Raw genomic sequence first — 22498 nt, forward strand, 5'->3', positions numbered from 1 at the left:
GCCTTAGTGTAGCTTCCTGTCCCAGACTGTTTGGATCTGCCCACACAAGAACATCGGATTGCCAGAGACATTCACTATTCCAATTGCAATGCCTTTTGCTCCTCTGCACTTTAGTTTCCCCATCCACAAAACAGATTTATCCTGCCTTTTGCTACTCTGCACTTTAGTTTCCCCATCCACAAAACAGATTTATCCTGACATGTTTATTTCAGTCAGGATAATAGCTGCCCTTGATTTAGAAAGCCTACCCTCAGAAACTTTCAGCCTGATTCCAGATACGCTCATTTCCCTGACTTGTGAAAGGACCTTTCAGATACCTCGTGCACGTTATATGAAAGCTGGCATGTACACAACAGTCACAGTTGTGTTCAGAAACACTGAAGATTTTTGATAACTTTTAACTAATAGCTCAGACTTGAACCAAAACATCAGTTACCAGGACGCATATACATCCAGATGTGCATGCATATAGTAATTTGTAGGAGTTCTTCCTTACCAGCACACTTATTTTTCTCCAAGAAACTCAGAAGATGCATACTGAAACTGGTATACTCCAATGTAGCACAGCTGGTAAATGATGAGAAAGGGGATTACTACAACTTGTCTGTCTACAGCAGCAGGCTTGAGAGCATCTTACCTTGACATGGTGTATCAGGTGCTCAACTTCATTCACTTTATATGTCTCTATTCCCAACTCCTTAGACAACCGCAGGAGACGATTCTGTGTTGGCCCCACATAGGCTCCTCCAAGGTCCACATATTTAACTTGCTTATTCTAGTTTATCACACACAACACACAAAAGAAAAAAAAAAAAAAAAAAAGATTAGAAAAGTAAGCCTTTTGCAAATACCAGACAAATTAAAAGACCAATCCAGAAGAATTACTCAATGGAAACATTCCTAGAGCAATTTGGCAAAGATTACTCTCCCCATGGAAAACTCCATTTTCTTGTTAAGGGTTCAGGAGTGGCAATTACCAAGAATCTCAGATATGGAGCTCATAACCAGCTGTTGTAAGACTGTAATGTAGAATTGGGCTATGCAACAAAAATGAGAAGACCCTGGCAGGCAGACAAAGAAAGAGTGAGAGAGGTTTGTGCAGTTCTTCCTTGGTCTCACCAGCGACTAGTTCAAACAGACTATACTGGGGAACAGCAAAGCTGAGGCTTTCTGGCAAGCAGAGTGGGAAGGGATCTCCTGGGTCCAGGTAGGGCACACGGTAAAGAAGTGAAGGAGACAGATTGGTTCTAATCACCAGCTACCTCTGCCATTCCTTTAACAAACATCGCTCCTCACAGGGTCTGTTACAGTTCAGCTCAAGCATCTTCATGGCACAGTTGGCTTTAAAGGTGTCTTTTCATAGGGATTTCACTTGAATCTCTCCCTGGGAGAGGATTCTGAAACTTAGCTAATCATGTTCTCCTTCCCAGAGGAACAGAGTGATGAATCCAGAGCCTGCAGATCACATGGAAACAGTCTGTCCCATCACTCTGCTTCTCTTTTTCTACTCTTGCTTGTACAGTATCAGGAAATTTCCCACCTGCTAGCGCTCTGGCAATTTTCCCTTAAGTAGGACCACTAGCAGGGAAGTTAAATAAATAAATAAATAAAATTATATACACTATTCACATAGCATATTTATAATATACAGATATATATCATACGTGTGCATAATTTTTCATCATATATGTGTATAGTATACACTATGTGCGTATAAATAGAGTACAAATGGTTTTGGAGATAATTACCCTTACGGTGAAAGTTCTTCCCCCAACCCTGTCATTGGCTTCCAGCAGCACCACATTCAAGCCTGACTCAGTCAGCAGTTTGGCTGCTGAGAGACCTGAAAGAAAAGAAACAATTAAAAATTGGGCTAGGAACTGGTTTCACTCCTCATCCATTTTCTCCACACATTTTTCTTTCATCTTGTTATTCCTGATGCTGAGACACCAAAAAAAGAAGCAAAGGAAATACAGGAGGGAACATCTCATTTTAGTTTTGATGGCATAAATCCTTACAATTGTAGAGAAAATATCAGTCAGGCCCTCCAGAAGCTGAGTCGAGACACTATGGGAATGATGGGAACTACACAGGATGTATAACATGGAGGGAATGCAACTTGCCATCTCTCAGCTCCTTAAGATCACTTCTGTCTTCCACTTTATCAAAAAAAAAAAAAAAAAAACAAAAACGGTATTTGTATCAACCAAGGTTCTCATTTTGGTCACATGTAGATGAATTTCTGGTGGGACAGCAAGAGATACATTCTGAAAGGTAGTGTGGTCCTCTTTCACTGGTAGGATACGTTGAATAAAGTTGAGCATAGACCAGGCTAGAAGCCACACTCACACAGCATAATTTATTTATCCCTTCTGGGTCTCTGCTTCGTCACCATCAGAAGGCGATTGGTTTCCTCTTGATGTCCTAGTACATGTAGTTTTTGAGGAGGTGGAGGGAAAAGTGGAGTCAAAGGAGATTGTTCTAAGCAGAAGGCAGCCACGGAAGAAACAGCAAAAGCACTGGCAGGAAAAACAGATGGGCAAAGCTAGCATGGCACGACTGAATGAAATGGCATGATGATGATACATCCTTTATATAGCAACCCTAGATAGACTGAGCATTAATGAGAGCTACTAAAGGTGCTAGAGAACATCCTGGTGGTCAGACAGTGGCTTGGGACCAGGAGACCCAGGTCCTGTTCCCAGCACTTGCAGTGAACCAACTAAGCTAAGCTGGTGAAATCACTTAAGCTCTTCGCTTCCCCACCTGTAAAGAGAGACAATGTTTTACACCTATCTTTTTAAAGGACTTTAGCATTTTCTGGGGAAAAAAATAAATAAAGGCAGTAGATTTTTCCATTAAAATATTACTTTATCCTGCTTTTATTTCCAGCTTCATGAACTTATTTATCTTAGGTTTTCACAGAAGTCCTAGTAAGTAGAGAAAATCAATAATGACACTGATATCAAGGTCTTTCCATATTTCCTTATTGAGGAAATTATATTATAAAAACATCTGGCTGAATCAGTAGTCTTGACGACCCTCACAAATATTTGAGGCTGCCGAGGAAGAACAATGTACAGTAAAAATAGTCATGGTGTGAAAACACGGGAAAGATCTCCTATCAACTTTTGAGAAGAGATTGGTTCTAGAAGGAAAAATAGACAACAAAACTCCTAAATAATATAGCTTACTAAGCAAAGAAAGAAGTAAAAATGTTGCTTTTAAGAAAAGATAAATATTTGATCAGCCAGGACAAGACCAATAGTATTTATTAATAATTTACAGAATTAATATGTAATCTGAAAGCTGCTATCAGGTAAGGCTTCTGCTGACTTATCACACTAACTGATACTGACTAATCAATTAATAATAGTCAGTGACCGACACTGATTAAGCAGTATGAGATTTGACTTTCTTCATGAAAATCTAATGAATAAACATATCAGTACAGCTGGGAACAGAGCAAGATTATTCCCAGGAGCTGAACAGAGAAGCCTGTGAAAGGAGAGTTGGCTAGACTCAAGTGGATGTTTGCACAGGTAACTGCTGCCAAAGGCTGGGTGCTGCAGAGAGAGAGCTCTCAGACACAGCAATACAAGGACAGATAAGGTGGCAGAAGAGGAAAAAAAAAAAAAAAAGCTTATTAAAATGGAGATGAATACTGGTGGACAAGTATCAGGCACGAGGCTGGGGCTTGCTCCTCAGAAATTAAGAATTGCTGCGGGAAATTCCTTACAAACCACAATCTCTTTTCTGGCCAAGAGCCAGAGGCTGGACAAGAGGCTTCTCTCTGCGATACTCCAGTAACCATAAAGCATGCACAGAGCCTGTCAGGAAGTCTGAAAAAATCTGTCACACAACTGTCCTGTAGGTAAGGTCTCATCCTGAGAAGTTTAACCCTGCACATCTTTCAGATGTTTCAGTGCTGTCCCCAGCTCACCTGTCACTCTCCATCACTAGCAAGAGGAAGATGAAATTTATTTATATACTTTATATTGTCCACATTGCTAAAAAGGGATGAAACCAACCACATCTGGATGCTAAGCTCATCCAAAAATGTGACTAGTGCTGTTGTTACTCCCATTTCTTATACAATGTTTTGCCACACAGTGACACCATGCTCTCCTCCCTGAGAACATTTCTACCAAACCCGATCTGAATTGCAATGTAAGGCTGGACCACTTCTGCCACTTGGCCGAGGACAGGAATTTGGTCCAGCATCTATGGTAGGACAGCTCACAGAAGTGCAACATAACCTCATATACAGAATACATACATGGTATATGGTTATGGTATATGGTTAAGCAGCCCCAGCTGCAGCTCCACTCAGAGAAGCAACACGCAGGCAATTAATGCAGACAATGAAGAAGCAAAGATGCACGGTCCTATTTGAAGCCTCAGACTATGTTAAAGCAGGGAAGCCTTCGTCAGCTACCATGGCAACCTGGTATCTAAACGCTCCCACTGGAGATACTGGTAAGCGATTGCCTTCCAGAGGATGTTATAATGTAAGTTCAAGCCACGAAAATTGTTTCTCCATCACGCAGCACTTAGCATTCATGCAGATCTTACCCAGATGTAATAATCGCTAGGATTATTTCATCTCCGCTTCCAACTTCTTTCTTTCCCCTCTGGTATCTCTGTGCCTACTCAGCACCCTAACTGCACTGTTGGATTAGACGGCTTCATTACCACCTCACTTCCTAACCTTCACACTTTCCTTACAGTAAGAGAGCAATTAATTTGTATTTGGTCTTTTAAATGGTAATCTTGAATTTCTGTACTAGGGCAGAATCCATACTCACATTGACTGACAAGTGTGACAAGAGTCACATTTTTCCTCTGGACCTCATGAATTATGGACTGCAATGAAGTCCTAGAGTCAAACAGATCTATTTAAAAGCATTTCTAAGCACATGTTTAGAAAATGGATCCAAATCTTGTATCACTGCTGTGATTCTGCTTGGAATCAGCAAATTTACCGAAATATCTTTTAAACCTTAGCATTTCCACAAAAATAAAAGGAAACGAAAGAGAAAGAGAAAGGGAAGGGAAGGGAAGGGAAGGGAAGGGAAGGGAAGGGAAGGGAAGGGAAGGGAAGGGAAGGGAAGGGAAGGGAAGGGAAGGGAAGGGAAGGGAAGGGAAGGGAAGGGAAGGGAAGGGAAGGGAAGGGAAGGGAAGGGAAGGGAAGGGAAGGGAAGGGAAGGGAAGGGAAGGGAAGGACAATGTCAGAAGTTGCATCTCTGATACTTCTCCAAATTACATTTGCCTTTTCCTCCATTATTTTTTTTCATAAGATGAAAAATCATCCTATGAGAGATCATATTATCTCTCTTCTAGGAACAAAGCATCTATCTTCTCTCATATACATAATTGTAAAAATCACCCACAAATTCTTAATTTTTATTCCGGGTGTGGAGACATTCAAAAAAAAGTCTCTAAACCAATGGCATTCACTTAATACTTTCCAACATGACTGTCAGAAAGTTGTTTATTTTTATAACCTTAAAAATTTCTCTCTCTAACTAAAACTATAGGTTGAGAATGAAGAACAGCTGCCATCATATTTGTACTGTACTTGCTCGGAAAATTTGTAACGTTGATTTTGTATAGTCACCTACACACCTCACACCTGGATTTCCCTGGATTCATAAATATCGCTGACATTCCTTTCTCTTTATTTACTTATTTATTTTGGCATCAAAGGTATATTTACACATTACTGGACAGGGGAGTTTTAAAATTTGTAACACATACCAGACATTTGCCACTGCATACAAGCATTATCTGTACAGGTAAGCTAGAAATTTTCACCGCCTCCAGAAAAGGCAAGGAGCTGATTTTTACCTTTGTTGAGCCCCCACAACTTGGATATACATAGTGAACAAGCTCTACACTAGCTCGGCTCATTGTTGACAGTGTACCTACTCCTTGACAATGGGTGTTTTAACATGGGCCAAATTCTAATTTTTCCACTGTGTTTTTGCAGGTGTTCCTGCACTGCGAGTCATCCTCCAGTCCAAAGCTGAAGATATGTTTCTTTAAGTCTTCGTCCTCACAAGACCAACAGAAAACAAAAAAAAAACAAAACAAAACAGAACAAAACAAAAAAACAAACATAACTGATTATATATAAACTAGTAAAAGTTGAGTTCAGGGTTGCTAAGGTCAATGAACTCAAGTATTTCTTAACAGAGACATTCAAAAATATTAGTCAGACCACCTTGGTCCATGGACATTCAACATCTGCTACATTAGAAACCTCAAAATTTGCACTTGTCTTCTTGATTTGAAGTCTTATTTTGAGCAGAGACACAGACATTTTATTTTCCTAATGAAAGCAATGAGTTTCAGATCATCGTGAAAACTGAAGTAGGAGCAATAGGACAGCACGAAACAGCCTCTAGTTGCACAAGGGGTAGTTTTACTTAGATATTAGGAAGAAGTAGTGAGTAGACATTGGAATGGGCTGCCCAGAAAAGTGCTGGAGTTGCCATCTGTGGGGGTATTTAAGAGGACAGGGTGTTTAGGGACATGGTTTCATGGTGGGCTTGGGACTGTTAGGTTCATGGTCATACTTGATGATCTTAAGGGTCCTTTCCAATCTAAATGATTCTATGATTCTAGCTGAAATGTTAACAAAAAACAAACAAACAAACAAAACATCAAATCTGTCAAAACCTCCACAAAGTTACAAAGGTAGCAACACTGCTGTGGGATGAAATGGGAAACAACTGCTCTGCTTCTAGATGTCTTCACACAGTAACCCTTATCTACCTGGTGTGGTGTTGTATTTCTCAGGAATACATACAAAATGCACATGGCAAATAAATGAGTTTGACCAAAATGGTGCACTGTGTCCAGTAAAACAAAACACACCTGACTATCAAAATACACCACAGAAGACATTTCAAGGAGAACCCCTTTGTTGGTGGTTAGCATAATTGCCATGTTTGACTATGGGCAATAGGAAGAAATAAAGAAGAATATGCCCTAAGCGGTTAGGGTAAATCCTGGGGGAAGAAGAGAAACACTCCTTCAACCAGAAAACCTCCTGTGTTAAGTTCCTAGCATCTAAAAATTAGATCAGTTAATGGAAAAATTCTGTTTGCTGCTGCTTAGACCTAATTACTCTAAAATTCAAATTAAAAAAAAGCCTCCTTGCTTATCCTTAGGGCTCTCTGACCTCCTTTTAAAAGTTGTCCCCAAATCATCCTGTATTTTCAGTGCCATTAGCAGGACACAGTTTGCATGTCACTGCAATACTGAAGTAAAAGAAGGGATGGAGACTACAACCAGAGGAGAGATGTGTTCTTATCTGCAACCAAGCAGCCATTTTGCACCAGTGGCTTTTCTCCTTGAAACCTTCTATGGCTTCTTTATTGCATTAGGGTGTCAGAAACTGCAATTTAATAGCATTGTTTTTGTTTGTGTTGACCACTCTAATGAGCACAATCTGATTACTGCTCCACTGCTGAGAGATTGAACCTGGCACTGGTCACCTTTAACTCTGTCACTCATCATTAGTCAGCTAAAATATTTTAATTGAAATAATGGCTTCAGACAATAATGCCTGTAAGGCACTATAGGTAAAGACTGTAAGGGAAAAAAAAAAAAAAAAGACTTTGGTCCGGGTCTGGGTGAGATAAGGTGATACAGGCATTTTTTACAGCTTTCCTCGCCTCACAGAAAGGTCAAGGGATTTTTGCTTTTGTGAAAAATACTTTCCCTTTATAAATTCAAGGGACATGCTCAGAATACTAATGGGAGGTCTACAGAGACAGCTAAGAGCACAATGCCTGAAACTCAGTTCACATCAGACCAACAGAGTGCTTTCAGAAACAGTGAGAATGCACAAGAGTGAGCTTTCCTTCTTCATTGCAACCTTAGTCCTTAGTGCAGACAAGGTCTGCAGTATCCAGATCGCTCTAGGAGTTCTTGATGGTAATCCTTCTGAAAAGCAAAGGGCAACAAGGATAACGAGGTACCGCAACCCGACAGTACCTTTTATTAACTTAGCTTTTCTCTTCGATCACGTACACTTTCAGGGTGAAGGTACCCTTTTCACCTCTCCAATTTGGGCTATATCTACAAAGGTATTTTAGATATTTTACTCAATCTCACAGAAGAAAGAGACAAAATCATAGTTCAGAACCTCAGCACAAGGTAGAGCTGGGTCTCTGTAAATCGTCAACTTGGTTATTCTCAATACCTTACCTCCATGCACTGAACAGCACAGTGAAAGGTATCAAAGCAACTCTTCTGCTGCAAGTAGTTGTAATGTGGGGAGAGATATTCTGTCTTCCTAAGCTTTATCACTGTGCAGTAATGCTTGATAGCATTAACATGAATATCATTCACCTACAACACTGAAGATCTTAAAGCAACAGTTTCTGAAATCCCAACGAGCAAAAAAAAAAAAAAAAAGACATTATCCATCTGCCTATCTGTTTAAAACGTATGTTTACTTAAAATATTTGTACACAGGACATAACATTTCTGACTAGGATACAGAACTCCATGAATAAATATAATTTACTTTTGTTAGCATTTCATTGTCGAGCTGAGGCTATGAGTTTTTCCATTTGAGAGCTGGCTCTGTAACCTGTCACTGAGGTCAGGATGAGCATCCCAGTGAGTTAATGCGACTTTACGTGAGCATCAATTCTAGTCCCAGCCCTCAGTTTTCTGTGATCTTTTCCTTCTGGCAGTGCTTCTAGATGATTCATATCCATAGTGCAGGGAGCTGTGTTTATTAAGTAGAGTTCTTTAACATTAAAATCATTCTATACAAACTTGTTCCAGGCATCACACCTTGGAAGTGATACAGAGCCTGGCCAGCGATGAGTGAGACAAGCCAAGTGGTAGCCCCTTGAGCTCAAACACTGCCATGTGAGGACAGTTCATGGCATTTGTGTGGAAACCCAGTGCCTTTGGTGCACTTCTGCCTCAGCTCAAGCACTGAAACCATACCTGTCCTGCCCTTGACCAGGAATTCTCTTAAGCTCCTGTTATATTTTTACGCTCAAAGTTTTCAGTGAAACTTTAGTTTGACAAAACTGGGCACTCCAGCATTTCAAAGGATGAATATTTCTAGGATGAATAATCATATACTCAGTATTTTGTTCATATTATGGGCTATAAATATAAATATTCTGCATGTCCTTTGTTATGGCCCCAAGATATGCTGAAGAGCTCATGTCAATTGCATTATTATTATTATTATTATTATATTACTATTACTATTATTATTATCTGTAGTGCAGTATTATCTCACAATTTCAATGCCAGGACCTCCTTCAGCTCAAATCATCCCTTATCCTGCTACTTTACAACTTAGGTTGCTTCTGAACACAACAGGCAGAGGAAAGAAGCAAAGCAGATGCAGATAACTGAAAGACAAGGTAGTACTACATCAAACATATCCTAGCATTAGAACAAACAAAGCTTAGCACAATGACCGGGGCATAACTCAGTCCCTTCCTGGCTGAGGCACTACAAAGATAGCTTACTAAAAGTACCCTTTTAGGTATTACTGTTACAAAAAGATATAAAAGCAAATAAAATACCAGTCAAATTTACTCTGGAGAAGAGGTCTTCCTTCCATACACAGGAAAATGGGAAAAAAAAAAAAAAAAAAAAAAAAAAGACTAACCTAAGTTTGGAAAATTTTGCAAAATTATGAGCAGCTGCCTCAAAAGAGAAATGCTTTTTTGTTAAATCTTTCATGTTCTCAAGCAAAGAATTCTTCTCTATTTTTTTTTCAGTCTCCTAAGGAAAAAATAAATGCTCAAAACAGTTGATCAAATAGATTTCTATTTAGATATTAAAAAAAAAAAAAATAAGAAAGAAAAAAACAGACTACCACTCTCATATCTTGACATTAAGGAGTAGCACGTAATTTCTCACAGCTCTCAGTATCTGGTTACTCACAGGCATCCATTTAGAGAAGGTCAAGTCACAGGGCAGATAGCAAAGCTAAGCAACTACATCGTCATTCTGTGGCTGTTCATTTTACTTTATCTTTTGCTTGATCTTCAGTGAACTTCTGTCACTCAGTTGCACCTAATAATTATGGATTTATGTTTCCAGAGCATGTCTCGGTGTCAGTGTCACTTTGAAATATTCACTGTGCCATGCCCTAGCAACTCTATAGAAGCTTGTATCATCTACATATACATAACACGTGTACAAGAAGGTACACACATGGACACACAGGCTAGATAATACTAGCCTTTACAGTTTACAAGGATTAGTGAACATGTTATCTATTTAAACAACAGAAAAATGAAGAAGAAACCCACTACTGACCAGCATCCTTGTATAAACACCATACATGCCCGCCAGCTCTTTGCTGATATTCCAAGAGATCACTCCATTTCTTGAGGGCCAGTTCAGGATGAACTATTCCCAGGCTGAAGTAAACGACCAATTGGGCTGAGATACCGAGGGCTAAGAACACAGATGTTACCCAGAGAAGCACAAAAGACAACAACTGAATAAGATTTCCAAGTGACTGTCTTCCCTCCATCTCTAACTGCAGGCAAGAGAAAGCACAAGAGCAAAGCAGCTTATTCTACATCTATGCTACGATATAAAAAAATGCTACCATCAGATTTGAACCATTCTGATACAACACGTGGGGGGAAAAAAAAGGTGAAGGAAGTACAGAGGTACAAAGAAGCATCCAGATAATAAAATAAAATACTTTACAACTCTTTCCTCTCCTCACCTGTGCTCATTATTTAGCATAAGTTACTGATTTAGCCTCTGGGCTATCTAGCTTCATAAATATTAATTCATATTGGAACAAAAGAGGTGACTTGCTCCAGTATTCAATGCGTTCAAACACAGATCTATCACTAGAGCAAACACTGTAAGTTTACACGCAACTACCCAGGTCATCAGGACGTATAGTATGAACTGGCTGTTTAATCAGCTGTTCCTGTGTGCAGTCAACCAAGAAGACTACATTTGATGTTCTAGCTTGACAGTATAATTCATATATAAAAACTAGCTGGCTGAGCAGCAGGAGGTTACAAAGGATTTTTGTTTGGTTGAGTTTTTTGCTTCTCACTCTCAGCTGAGTATATTGGTAGAAAATGTGATGAACAGTACAGACATAAACTAATAGATAGGGAGGCTTCAAATGGATTAAAACTTCATGAAACTCTTTAACCTCTCGAAGTATGAGATGTCAAACAATGCTCACCATCATAACTTAATCATTGCAACTGCAAGGTGCCAGAAGCCCTAATGAACCAAGGCCAGACTCTTCCATCTGCTGCTGAGCACACAGAGTAAGCACAGCAAAGGTAAGGCAGTAAGGGCAAAGCTACATACTCACCTTGCTCAGGTATAACTCATTATACAAGATAACAGCATAACTTTAGCATTGAAATTAATTAATTTTATTATTATTATTTTTTAAAGACATATCTGAGGCAGACTCAGATGGAAATTAACCATGCTACTAGCTTTCACCCAGAGACTTTTCAGTTCACCAACAGTGCTGCCTGTTCACCAGGCCAGTACAACTTCACAGATGATGTATACGCTCTGGCTTAGGTCTGTGTTTCATTGCCTATCTCATCCTTACATAGTAAGCTTTCTGAAGCAGGGACCATTCTGTCTCACACTCAGACTAGGTGTTACACTGTGCATTCCTTATTCTTAGCTATGGCACCAATAAACAGTAAAAAATAAAAATAAAGAATTAATCAACCATTTCACTAATGCAATCTCTGTAGTATAACATCATTATAAAAGCCGGTGTTAAAAATAGGCAGATCTAAGATGTATGTAGCCATATATAACATGACCAAAAGTAGCTTCAACTCTCTAGACTGGACTACCTTTTCTTCCAGGGATGGTCTGTACTCTGTGTTCCCTCATCCCATTCCCTGCCCTTCCTTCTTATGTGCAAACAGACACAAATGCCCTGAAAAAACTCTAAGGCCCGTCATGTCCTTAAGCAGTTCCCATGCTCTCCACCCAGAGCTGCAAGGCAACTTCTGTGTGGCTTGACAGGCGCTTTCCAGCATTAACTCTTTTGCTAGGCCACCCAGAACTCAGGATCTCCACAAACGAGACACAGAAAACTGACAGCACAGAAGCTGGGCAAAGTACAAGTGCATGGATGGGTTATTTAAAATAATACAAGACACTAATGATTCTTATAACAAGGTACTATAATGTGCTCCTATTGACCATTGAAATCAGCAAAATGTATCTTTAAACAAGGATCATACATTACAAAATTATAAACCTTAGACTCATCAGTCTGTATATAAACCAGTCAATTGGATAAATGATCACATTTTGACAAACCATCTCATAAGGCTGCAAGAACCTTAATATCTGACATAAGTTTCCAAGGATGAAATAGGTTATCGGCCCAGGAGGAAAATCATGTTAAGTTCGAAGATGGCTATATAAAAATTAAATGATTGAAACTGTAATGAAATGAATGCAATTTCCTCATGAAATATTCACTGTGCCGTGCCCTAGCAACTCTATAGAAGCTTGTATCATCTACATATACATAACACGTGTACAAGAAGGTACACACATGGACACACAGGCTAGATAATACTAGCCTTTACTGTTTACAAGGATTAGTGAACATTTTATCTATTTAAACAACAGAAAAATGAAGAAGAAACCCACTACTGACCAGCATCCTTGTATAAACACCATACATGCCCACCAGCTCTTTGCTGATATTCCAAGAGATCACTCAATTTCTTGAGGGCCAGTTCAGGATGAACTATTCCCAGGCTGAAGTAAACGACCAATTGGGCTGAGATACCGAGGGCTAAGAACACAGATGTTACCCAGAGAAGCACAAAAGACAACAACTGAATAAGATTTCCAAGTGACTGTCTTCCCTCCATCTCTAACTGCAGGCAAGAGAAAGCACAAGAGCAAAGCAGCTTATTCTACATCTATGCTACGATATAAAAAAATGCTACCATCAGATTTGAACCATTCTGATACAACACGTGGGGGGAAAAAAAAGGTGAAGGAAGTACAGAGGTACAAAGAAGCATCCAGATAATAAAATAAAATACTTTACAACTCTTTCCTCTCCTCACCTGTGCTCATTATTTAGCATAAGTTACTGATTTAGCCTCTGGGCAATCTAGCTTCATAAATATTAATTCATATTGGAACAAAAGAGGTGACTTGCTCCAGTATTCAATGCGTTCAAACACAGATCTATCACTAGAGCAAACACTGTAAGTTTACACGCAACTACCCAGGTCATCAGGACGTATAGTATGAACTGGCTGTTTAATCAGCTGTTCCTGTGTGCAGTCAGCCAAGAAGACTACATTTGATGTTCTAGTTTGACGGTATAATTCATATATAAAAACTAGCTGGCTGAGCAGCAGGAGGTTACAAAGGATTTTTGTTTGGTTGAGTTTTTTGCTTCTCACTCTCAGCTGAGTATATTGGTAGAAAATGTGATGAACAGTACAGACATAAACTAATAGATAGGGAGGCTTCAAATGGATTAAAACTTCATGAAACTCTTTAACCTCTCGAAGTATGAGATGTCAAACAATGCTCACCATCATAACTTAATCATTGCAACTGCAAGGTGCCAGAAGCCCTAATGAACCAAGGCCAGACTCTTCCATCTGCTGCTGAGCACACAGAGTAAGCACAGCAAAGGTAAGGTAGTAAGGGCAAAGCTACATACTCACCTTGCTCAGGTATAACTCATTATACAAGATAACAGCATAACTTTAGCATTGAAATTATACATTGAAATTAATTAATTTTATTATTATTTTTTTTTTAAAGACATATCTGAGGCAGACTCAGATGGAAATTAACCAAGCTACTAGCTTTCACCCAGAGACATTTCAGTTCACCAACAGTGCTGCCTGTTCACCAGGCCAGTACAACTTCACAGATGATGTATACGCTCTGGCTTAGGTCTGTGTTTCATTGCCTATCTCATCCTTACATAGTAAGCTTTCTGAAGCAGGGACCATTCTGTCTCACATTCAGACTAGGTGTTACACTGTGCATTCCTTATTCTTAGCTATGGCACCAATAAACAGTAAAAAATAAAAATAAAGAATTAATCAACCATTTCACTAATGCAATCTCTGTAGTATAACATCATTATAAAAGCCGGTGTTAAAAATAGGCAGATCTAAGATGTATGTAGCCATATATAACATGACCAAAAGTAGCTTCAACTCTCTAGACTGGACTACCTTTTCTTCCAGGGATGGTCTGTACTCTGTGTTCCCTCATCCCATTCCCTGCCCTTCCTTCTTATGTGCAAACAGACACAAATGCCCTGAAAAAACTCTAAGGCCCGTCATGTCCTTAAGCAGTTCCCATGCTCTCCACCCAGAGCTGCAAGGCAACTTCTGTGTGGCTTGACAGGCGCTTTCCAGCATTAACTCTTTTGCTAGGCCACCCAGAACTCAGGATCTCCACAAACGAGACACAGAAAACTGACAGCACAGAAGCTGGGCAAAGTACAAGTGCATGGATGGGTTATTTAAAATAATACAAGACACTAATGATTCTTATAACAAGGTACTATAATGCGCTCCTATTGACCATTGAAATCAGCAAAATGTATCTTTAAACAAGGATCATACATTACAAAATTATAAACCTTAGACTCATCAGTCTGTATATAAACCAGTCAATTGGATAAATGATCACATTTTGACAAACCATCTCATAAGGCTGCAAGAACCTTAATATCTGACATAAGTTTCCAAGGATGAAATAGGTTATCGGCTCAGGAGGAAAATCATGTTAAGTTCGAAGATGGCTATATAAAAATTAAATGATTGAAACTGTAATGAAATGAATGCAATTTCCTCATGAAATTAAAGCCCAATTGAATGATGACTGATTTCAGAAATCGTATAACTGAGTGCTTTGTAAGTACATCAAGATATGTTCTCTGTAAAGGGAAACTAAAGAAAGGTTTTCAATGCACAATGGCTTCGCTTAGCAAACTTCTATAACCAACGTAAAATTTACACTGTATCACTCTGTGAAGTATCTGCTGCAGAAGGGAGACAAAACACAAAGGCAAGCTCCTCCTGGAGAGGGGCAGTGAAACATTATTGCTTTTTATCTTTAATTAACACAACTATTTCACTACAGCTGTCAGTTGTGCTACAGAGAAGCAAAATGGAGTGGTGGGAAGCATGCCAGAATCACACAGATTGTTTACATACACAATAGTAACTTCTGAAGAAGAAAAGCCTTCCTGATTGACTAAATTATGCATAAGACCTAATTCATTGTCATTAGCTACTGTGTGAGATATGCAAATATAGAGCAAACTCTCTGCTGGTTTATGATACTACAAGCGGTGCTATAAGCTTACCTCTGGGACTACCAGGGCTGTCTGTGTAAGCCTACGTTGCTCAGGCTTTCTGTCTACTAAAGCAGTAAAATGAGCCTATCTGGCTTTTTGCCACAGTTTTCCACCTTTTGGTAAGACCACCAGCACCCACCAGCTATCCATAAATCCTTGCACACTCCCAAGCAAATGTCAGATATCCTGAGCACACCAAGGATGGAGCCAGAGTAGTGAGCTGTTCATCACAACCTCTGGGACTGCGGGCACCAGGGTTTGACCTGGACTTCTATCGCAGTGGTGAGTAACATCTTCCATTTGCTGGAGAGAGACCCTATAGTCACTCACTGCTTGGGGGTAAGCAGGACGAATTATGTGTCTTTAAAATTACTCCCGTCCTTGATGAAGGCAAGGAGCAAAACTGACAAATCAGAATTCATAAGTATGCAGAACTTGATCTTTTGGCAATCTCTTGATGTTACAAGATGAAAGAAGGAAGGAGGGGAGGAGAGAAAAAAGTAGGCAAGGAGAAGACACTAAGGATGGAAACGGGATGCACGTGCACATCTGTGGTTAGGATGGCAAAGTAAATTACTTGTGACTGCACCTTCATTGAAGAAGAGCACTAAACTGAACAGTTTTCTCTCTCCTTGTTACTACACTTGAACTGCAAAATTAAAAGTATTCCAAGAAAGCAAGTTTGCAGTGTTTATGCTAGTAAATAGTATGGGACAACAGGAGAAGATTTGCAGAGCAAAACAGTTGTATCTTGAATACCTGGTGTCATATTCATGAAAGGTGCTTTATTTCAGACTAGACTTCATATGGCCCTACAGGCTGAACATCCCATTAGGGCTTGGAATTCAAATGATGAGCTCCTAGAGCACGTCATCCCATGTGGTCTCATGCAAAAAGGAATCCAATGTGCCTGCTTTAAGATTTCTCTGTGACACATGCCACAGAGCAGTAAGTAGGGTCAATCAGGAGATCTGCTCAAGGCACACAACTGAGCTGGACCCATACATTAATGTATATATATATCTACTACCAGCTCTGGTGTGGTTAGGTGGTTGTCCAGTGCTAAACTGGATTCAGACAAGTCCACTGAACTAAAAGCACCACTGCAGGTGTTTGCCTAAGTAAACAATGCACTGAACTTTCTTACAAAGACTTTCAGCCTCTCCTCTGTCTAACCTTGTTTGTCAAAAACATCTAATTCAGCAGTACAGATAAGAAAACCCTGTGAACTTTGCAGTTTGTAACACTGACAGCAACTGCTACGCGCAAACTTGGGTTCTCCAGCAGTTCTTCACATACTAGTTACTCAGGAATCCCTTACACAAAGATTTGTTATCCCGATTTACCTTTATTGCTCCTTTCAAGGTGGTTTTCATGTTTTGCTGAATAAACACAACAAACTTTCCCTAATACCACCCTTTCATAACAGTTAAATAAGTTAATGGAAAAGCTTTTCTTAATGATGTACAGCTTTGAGCCTTAGGAGATGAGATTGTTCCTGCAGACAGAACAGAAAGCTTCTTATCAAATCAACTTTCAGACCTATTAGGAGGTATCTATCGGCCAGTGACTTATAACTACTGCCCCTGCTTCCTAGGCTACCAAACTATCTCAAAACATTACACAGCTGCTTTCTGTACTTTTGCTGCGTATTGCCAAGGACTGTGTGATAAATCTAAGTCAAGTGGTAAGCTCCAGCTAATTGCCTCATGTTCTTCTGCAGTAGCCAAGAACACAGTTGAAACCAAAAGGAAGAACTCCTGGTAGCAGAGACAGGCAACTGAAAATATCAACAAAGACCTTCACAGTGACAACTGATAGAGAAACATCCCAGATTCTCTTTGCCTGATGCATCCCAGAGACAGTAGCATCCCTCTGAGAGGGACTTGGAGATGGTCACAGTCCTCCCACATGCATCATTGCACCCAATGCACCATCTACGCTATTTCATCCATGCCTGTGTTTATTTTGTTTTGTTTTAAATAGGTGTTTAGTATAGGACCACTATATTAGGTATGTTCTCCAAAAATAGTACTTTGTTTGGCAAACTGTATCTTTCCAAAGGATGACTACTATGACAGCATAAATTTCTTCCAGGGAGCAAAAAGAAAACATCAATTAAGTAGTGTGGGCTATGAATCTCGTTGATACTTTTCTTGCAACATCTCAGTTTTGTTTCAAATCAGAATTTTGCCCTTGGCTTCAGTCTCTTTTAAAACAGATTGAACATCTTCAGATAATAGCCCCCAAAACACTTGACCTGTTTTATTTAAGTAAATTGAAATTGTCTCACAGATGGAGTGAGAGATACAGTAATTATACAGTGTATTAAGCCTTCATGCAAATGAAGAGCAAGACTTACAAAGAGCACAGAGCAAAATGTATCTCAATAATGCAATGATAGGTATGTAAATGTTTTATAAACCTAACATTTAAACAGAAGTATTTTATGTTACAGTAGGTTTTGGTTCTAAACTTACAAGAACATATCAGGCTGTTTGAGAACAGGAAAACACTACGCATACTTCAAATGCTATTCACTAGAATAACTCAAAAAAGATTTCACTATTGAGGAAAAATAAATTAACCTCACTTTGATTGCAAAATCTACACACTGGTAATTTACAAGAAGCATTTTCTTAAGTACGACTGGAGCAACACTAGGTTAAAATCTGTTAAGTTCTTTTGAAATAAACAAAAGAAAGAGGTCTCCATGGCAAAAGCAGGGACAGGAAGGCAGTTTTGAAAACATGTGGAGGAAGTTTTTAAATGAAATATCTGAACAGATTCCAAAATTTGATTTAAGAAAATTTCTGTCACCAGTGTCTGATTAATTAAGAAGATAAGCAAGTTTGATGACACAACCCCATACTTTTCTCAATCATTTCCATCCTCGTGCTTCAGGAGTCCTTCACAATAATAATTTTAAAAATAAAATAAAAAATAAAAATTAAAAAAGATGGTTCTGAACAAACAGAAGACTTTTTTTTTCACCATGCAGGTTTCAGCTCTCTGAGGAACTAACTACCTTTTACATTTCCAAACTAAATATTCCTTAGTACCTATCATATTGCATACAGTTTGTGGGATACATTTTTTTTGTATATATATGCATTTTTAAGTTGGGAAGTTTTCTTATAAAATATTACTTTTTAATCCAGGCCATTCACAAAAGATGTCAAAGACTTCAGAAGACATTTTACCAATAAAACAGGACCTCCTTTGATGCAGCCCAGGATACGGTTGGCTTTCTGGGTTGCAAGTGCACACTGCTAGCTCATGTCCAATTTTTCATGCACCACTACTTGCAAGTGCTTCTGTGCAGAGCTGCTCTCCATCCATTGACCCCTGAGCCTGTATTCATGCTTGGGACTGCCCTGACCCAGATGCAGGTCCTTGCACTTGGCCTCGTTGAAGTCCATGAGGTTCATGTGGTCCCACCTCTCAAGCCTGTCCAGGTCCCTCTGGGTGGCCTGGATGGTCTGGGTGGTTCCTTACTTCGATCATATCAACTGCACCACTCAGGTTGGTGTTGTCCTCAAACTTGCTGAGGGTGCACTCAATCCCACCATCTATGTTGTTAGGTTTTTCACAGCCATTTTTCCTCCCCTACATAGGAAATATAGGAAATATATTTCCTCCCTAATATATTAGATGATACTACCTAAATCTGAGTAAAAGATGGGCAGAACTGCTGCCAAAGAGGGTGAGAGCAATGCAAATGGAGTTTGTATTACCCTAAAATAGTAAACAAATAGAAAACAGAAAACTGAATGGTGTGTCTGTGACATGTTTATTCACATCTTCACATCAGCACAGCAACTTCTTGTTTCTTCTGTGATTAACTTCTGTGTTCATGGCAGTAACAGCTAGCTCAAGAACACTTACTCTGAAGGTCAAGGGAGCAGTCCGCTGTTTTACATCAGTGCACCTACTGATGCCTCCCTCACCTAAAGGCACTAACAGCAAAGTCTCAGTTGGCTGCTCCTGAGTCAGCTTAGAAACAGCGACTTTCCAAAGGAATGCACAAATCAAATCTGGACCAATAACAAACCTGGTCTCCAAAGAGTGACCCATTTCAAAAATCATATGCTTCATTTTCCAGTCAACAGGAGAAAGATCTCAGCAGCAGTCTAGCATGTCAGCAGGAGTTTTCAATAAGAGTAACGAGATGGAAAACCATATTTTTATCACCTGGCTGCCAGACCGATGATTTTTACAAAGAAACTTGTGGATAGAAGACAGAGGTGAATCAGGAGTGGTTTATAAAAGGTGAAGGAAAGCGACTGAAGGCAGTTACTAATTTTTATGTGTATGTATTTTTCCAGCCTCTGTGTGGGGGCAGGAGAAAAGTTGCTACACCATGAGAGCAGAGTGCTTTGGAAAAGATTTTGTTTAGAAGAAAGTAAATGGAAATTTGGTTCCTCACAACACCCTGCCACTTGCTTTTAGCTGCAGGTAGAGAAGAGCAAAGCACACAACTGAACACGACACAGCACTGCTGCGCTGTTCTGCTCCAAGAGTGTTTTCAGGAAAACATACGGAGGCAGCGCAGGCCTGCCATGAAAATATTCCCATGGCAACAATGAAAAACGATTTATTAAAATCTGTTACACTAACTCTTTGACTCCAACCCATTAAAGAGAAGGAACCTGTAGCGTTGCATCTGTACAAAAACATGCCACTGAAGATGTTTTCATTTAGAAGACATGAATAGATAGTTCCCAGTGGTTAATTTTCTGTAATACTGTCATTGTCAAACAAGTTAAAAATTAGCCATAATGCTGTGCTTACGGTCATGTTTCACAAAACAGTGTCAGTTAATTTTTGCTAACCACATGAACAAACTTTAAACATTCAATAATTATTCAGCAGTTTCTTATCTGGGAACCATCCTTAGAAAATGATGCTTATGAGTTTAAAGGACCAAACTGTCTATGGAAATAATCAGTGCCTTGGCAGCTTGTGGGTGAGGCCTGGGGAACTAACACAGCATTATTCACTACATAATCCCATGCTGCACACCTTAATATAATGGTTACATTGAAATTCTGTATAGGAATAAGCAGTGGAAAAATTAAAAGCCACAATTAAAGAAAAAGTATGAATTAAATCGTATGTTTGGTGACACATTTTGAGTAATTTGTTTGCAGGTTGGCAAGAGGTGCTGTTTGGATCCATGGACAGCTGCATATTCGCTACGCACTAATGAGATTAACGTTTCATTAGCACCAGAGCTATCATATTGCACACCTCCCAACAGACACAGGCCAAAAAGCAGCTGTTTGATATGGCGAAGGCACAGAAGAAAGAAACAATTGCACATAACACGATCTATTTGGGCACGTGCATCTGTGAATAAAATGCACGAGAGTTTCTTTGTGAGCACGCACAGGTCTTCCAGCAGGATTAGGCTAAAAGCAGTGGATTGCCACCCGGTGCAACACGGCTTCCAGGCCTGCTGTTGCTTTCTGCAGGGCCGTTCACAGTCTTAAATCCATCATACCTGTGCTGGGGGAGGAACTAGAAACTTGCAAAATGATCCAGCTCTTTTTTGGCATTTTCCCTTTATGGGAAAATGCTCTAAACAGAAAAAACACCAGGATTTTAAACTAGTGATTAGTGACTGAGGTGTTCTGCATAATGCTCCTGGGCATAGTGTAGAAGCACCTATCCCTTGTTTGCCCTGAACTTCCAGGGGCAAGAATTGGGGGGGGGTTTGGGGGATGCTGGGGCTGGACAGTGGAAGAACCAGAAGAATAAAATAAAATAAGATAAGGTGTGATAAAATAAGATAAGATAGGAATAGGCTAAGATATGATAAAAAAATAATGAAATAATGAAATGAAATGAAATGAAATGAAATGAAATGAAATGAATAAAATAAAATAAAATAAAATAAAATAAAATAAAATAAAATAAAATAAAATAAAATAAAATAAAACCTGCACAATGTGACACTCAGCCTGGATGACAGTGACTTTACAGGTAAATCAAGCCACCAGCGCAGCCCCTCTCCCCCACCGGCACCGGGCAGCGCCCAGCTCCCGGGGCGGCGGAGTCCCGGCGCCGCCATCCCCACCGCAGCCCATCGAGCGGCCGCCGGGGCTCAGCTCATCCCCCCAGGGTGGCTACCGGGACCCCGGCCCTCCGGACCCACCTGAGATGCCGCCCCCGACCACCACCACGTCGCATTTCTCTGCCATGGCGCTGCCCCCCCGGCCCGGCCGCTCCTCTCCCGCCCTGTGGCGGCGGCGGTGTCTCCCGGCCGGCTGCGGTGGGCGGGCAGCACCGCCCCGCACCGCACCGCACCGCCCCGGGTGAGGGGTGGATACAGCTCTCCCTCGCCTATCTCCCGCAGGGTGAGGGGAGAGAAGCCCCTGGTGTAGCGGAGCGCAGCCCCAAGGTTGTAGTCCCCGTGGGCTTGCTGGTTCTCCTAAGGCGATGTTGGGGTCTGGGTCCTCGGCATCTGCTCATCACCCCAGGGCCACCAGTGGGAACCTGCGGCAGCTAATGCTGGAGTTGTCGCCTCTGGAGGACCTGTGGGATCAAATGACTGCGTTCCCCAGTCAGGGCTTTCCTTGAAAGATCGTCAAAATAAACTGCACCTCATGCCAACTGTGGTTTGAACTGTGCAAGAGAGCCTTGCTGAGAGGTGGGGTCAGCCTATATGCTGAGCATCGTCTGCCTAGACCCTGAAGAGACTGACCCAGAGAGAAAAAGGCCCGTCCAGAAATAACTCTGTCAACAAATTCACCTTGAGTCTTTAGGCTGGTCCCCTAGAGACCCAACAGGGTTTTCCATTTCTTTTGGGTTTCTACTTGACAAGTGAGGCTCCAAGAGACTGGAGGTGGTGTGCGCAAACGTGCTTCCCCAGATATATCTATACAGATTACATCTAGAAATTATGTCAGTCATACTTGACCTTCCACACTCAGCTAGCTCAAGGCAGAAAGGATCCAGCCCTAAGACCTTTCCGAACCAAAGACACTTGGCAGTCTATGCCATTCTTTCTTTCCTGGTGCCATACATTGGAAGTAAGCAATGGCAGTCTGGACAGGGTTCCCTCTGCCTCTTCCATAATAACTCAAGTGATAGATTGTGGTGTGCAGAGACAGGGACGGATAT

General features: G+C 40.4%; 1 protein-coding gene across 1 annotated transcript in view; it reads right to left on the reverse strand.

The window, feature by feature from the left end:
* LOC101792808 (amine oxidase [flavin-containing] B) overlaps positions 1-21684 on the reverse strand; it is a 61874-nt gene extending 40190 nt beyond the window's left edge. Inside the window, exons 1-3 of the mRNA XM_027448994.3 lie at positions 21531-21684; positions 1749-1843; positions 638-775 (exon numbers count right to left, since the gene is read on the reverse strand). Coding sequence (XP_027304795.3) covers positions 638-775; positions 1749-1843; positions 21531-21576 — 279 coding nt within the window. The 5' untranslated portion in view covers positions 21577-21684. The remainder of the gene's footprint in view (positions 1-637; positions 776-1748; positions 1844-21530) is intronic.
* Between the last annotated feature and the right edge of the window lie 814 nt (positions 21685-22498).

The sequence above is a fragment of the Anas platyrhynchos genome, chromosome 1 (genome assembly GCF_047663525.1).
Source record: "Anas platyrhynchos isolate ZD024472 breed Pekin duck chromosome 1, IASCAAS_PekinDuck_T2T, whole genome shotgun sequence".
NCBI classification, from domain to species: Eukaryota; Metazoa; Chordata; class Aves; order Anseriformes; family Anatidae; genus Anas; species Anas platyrhynchos.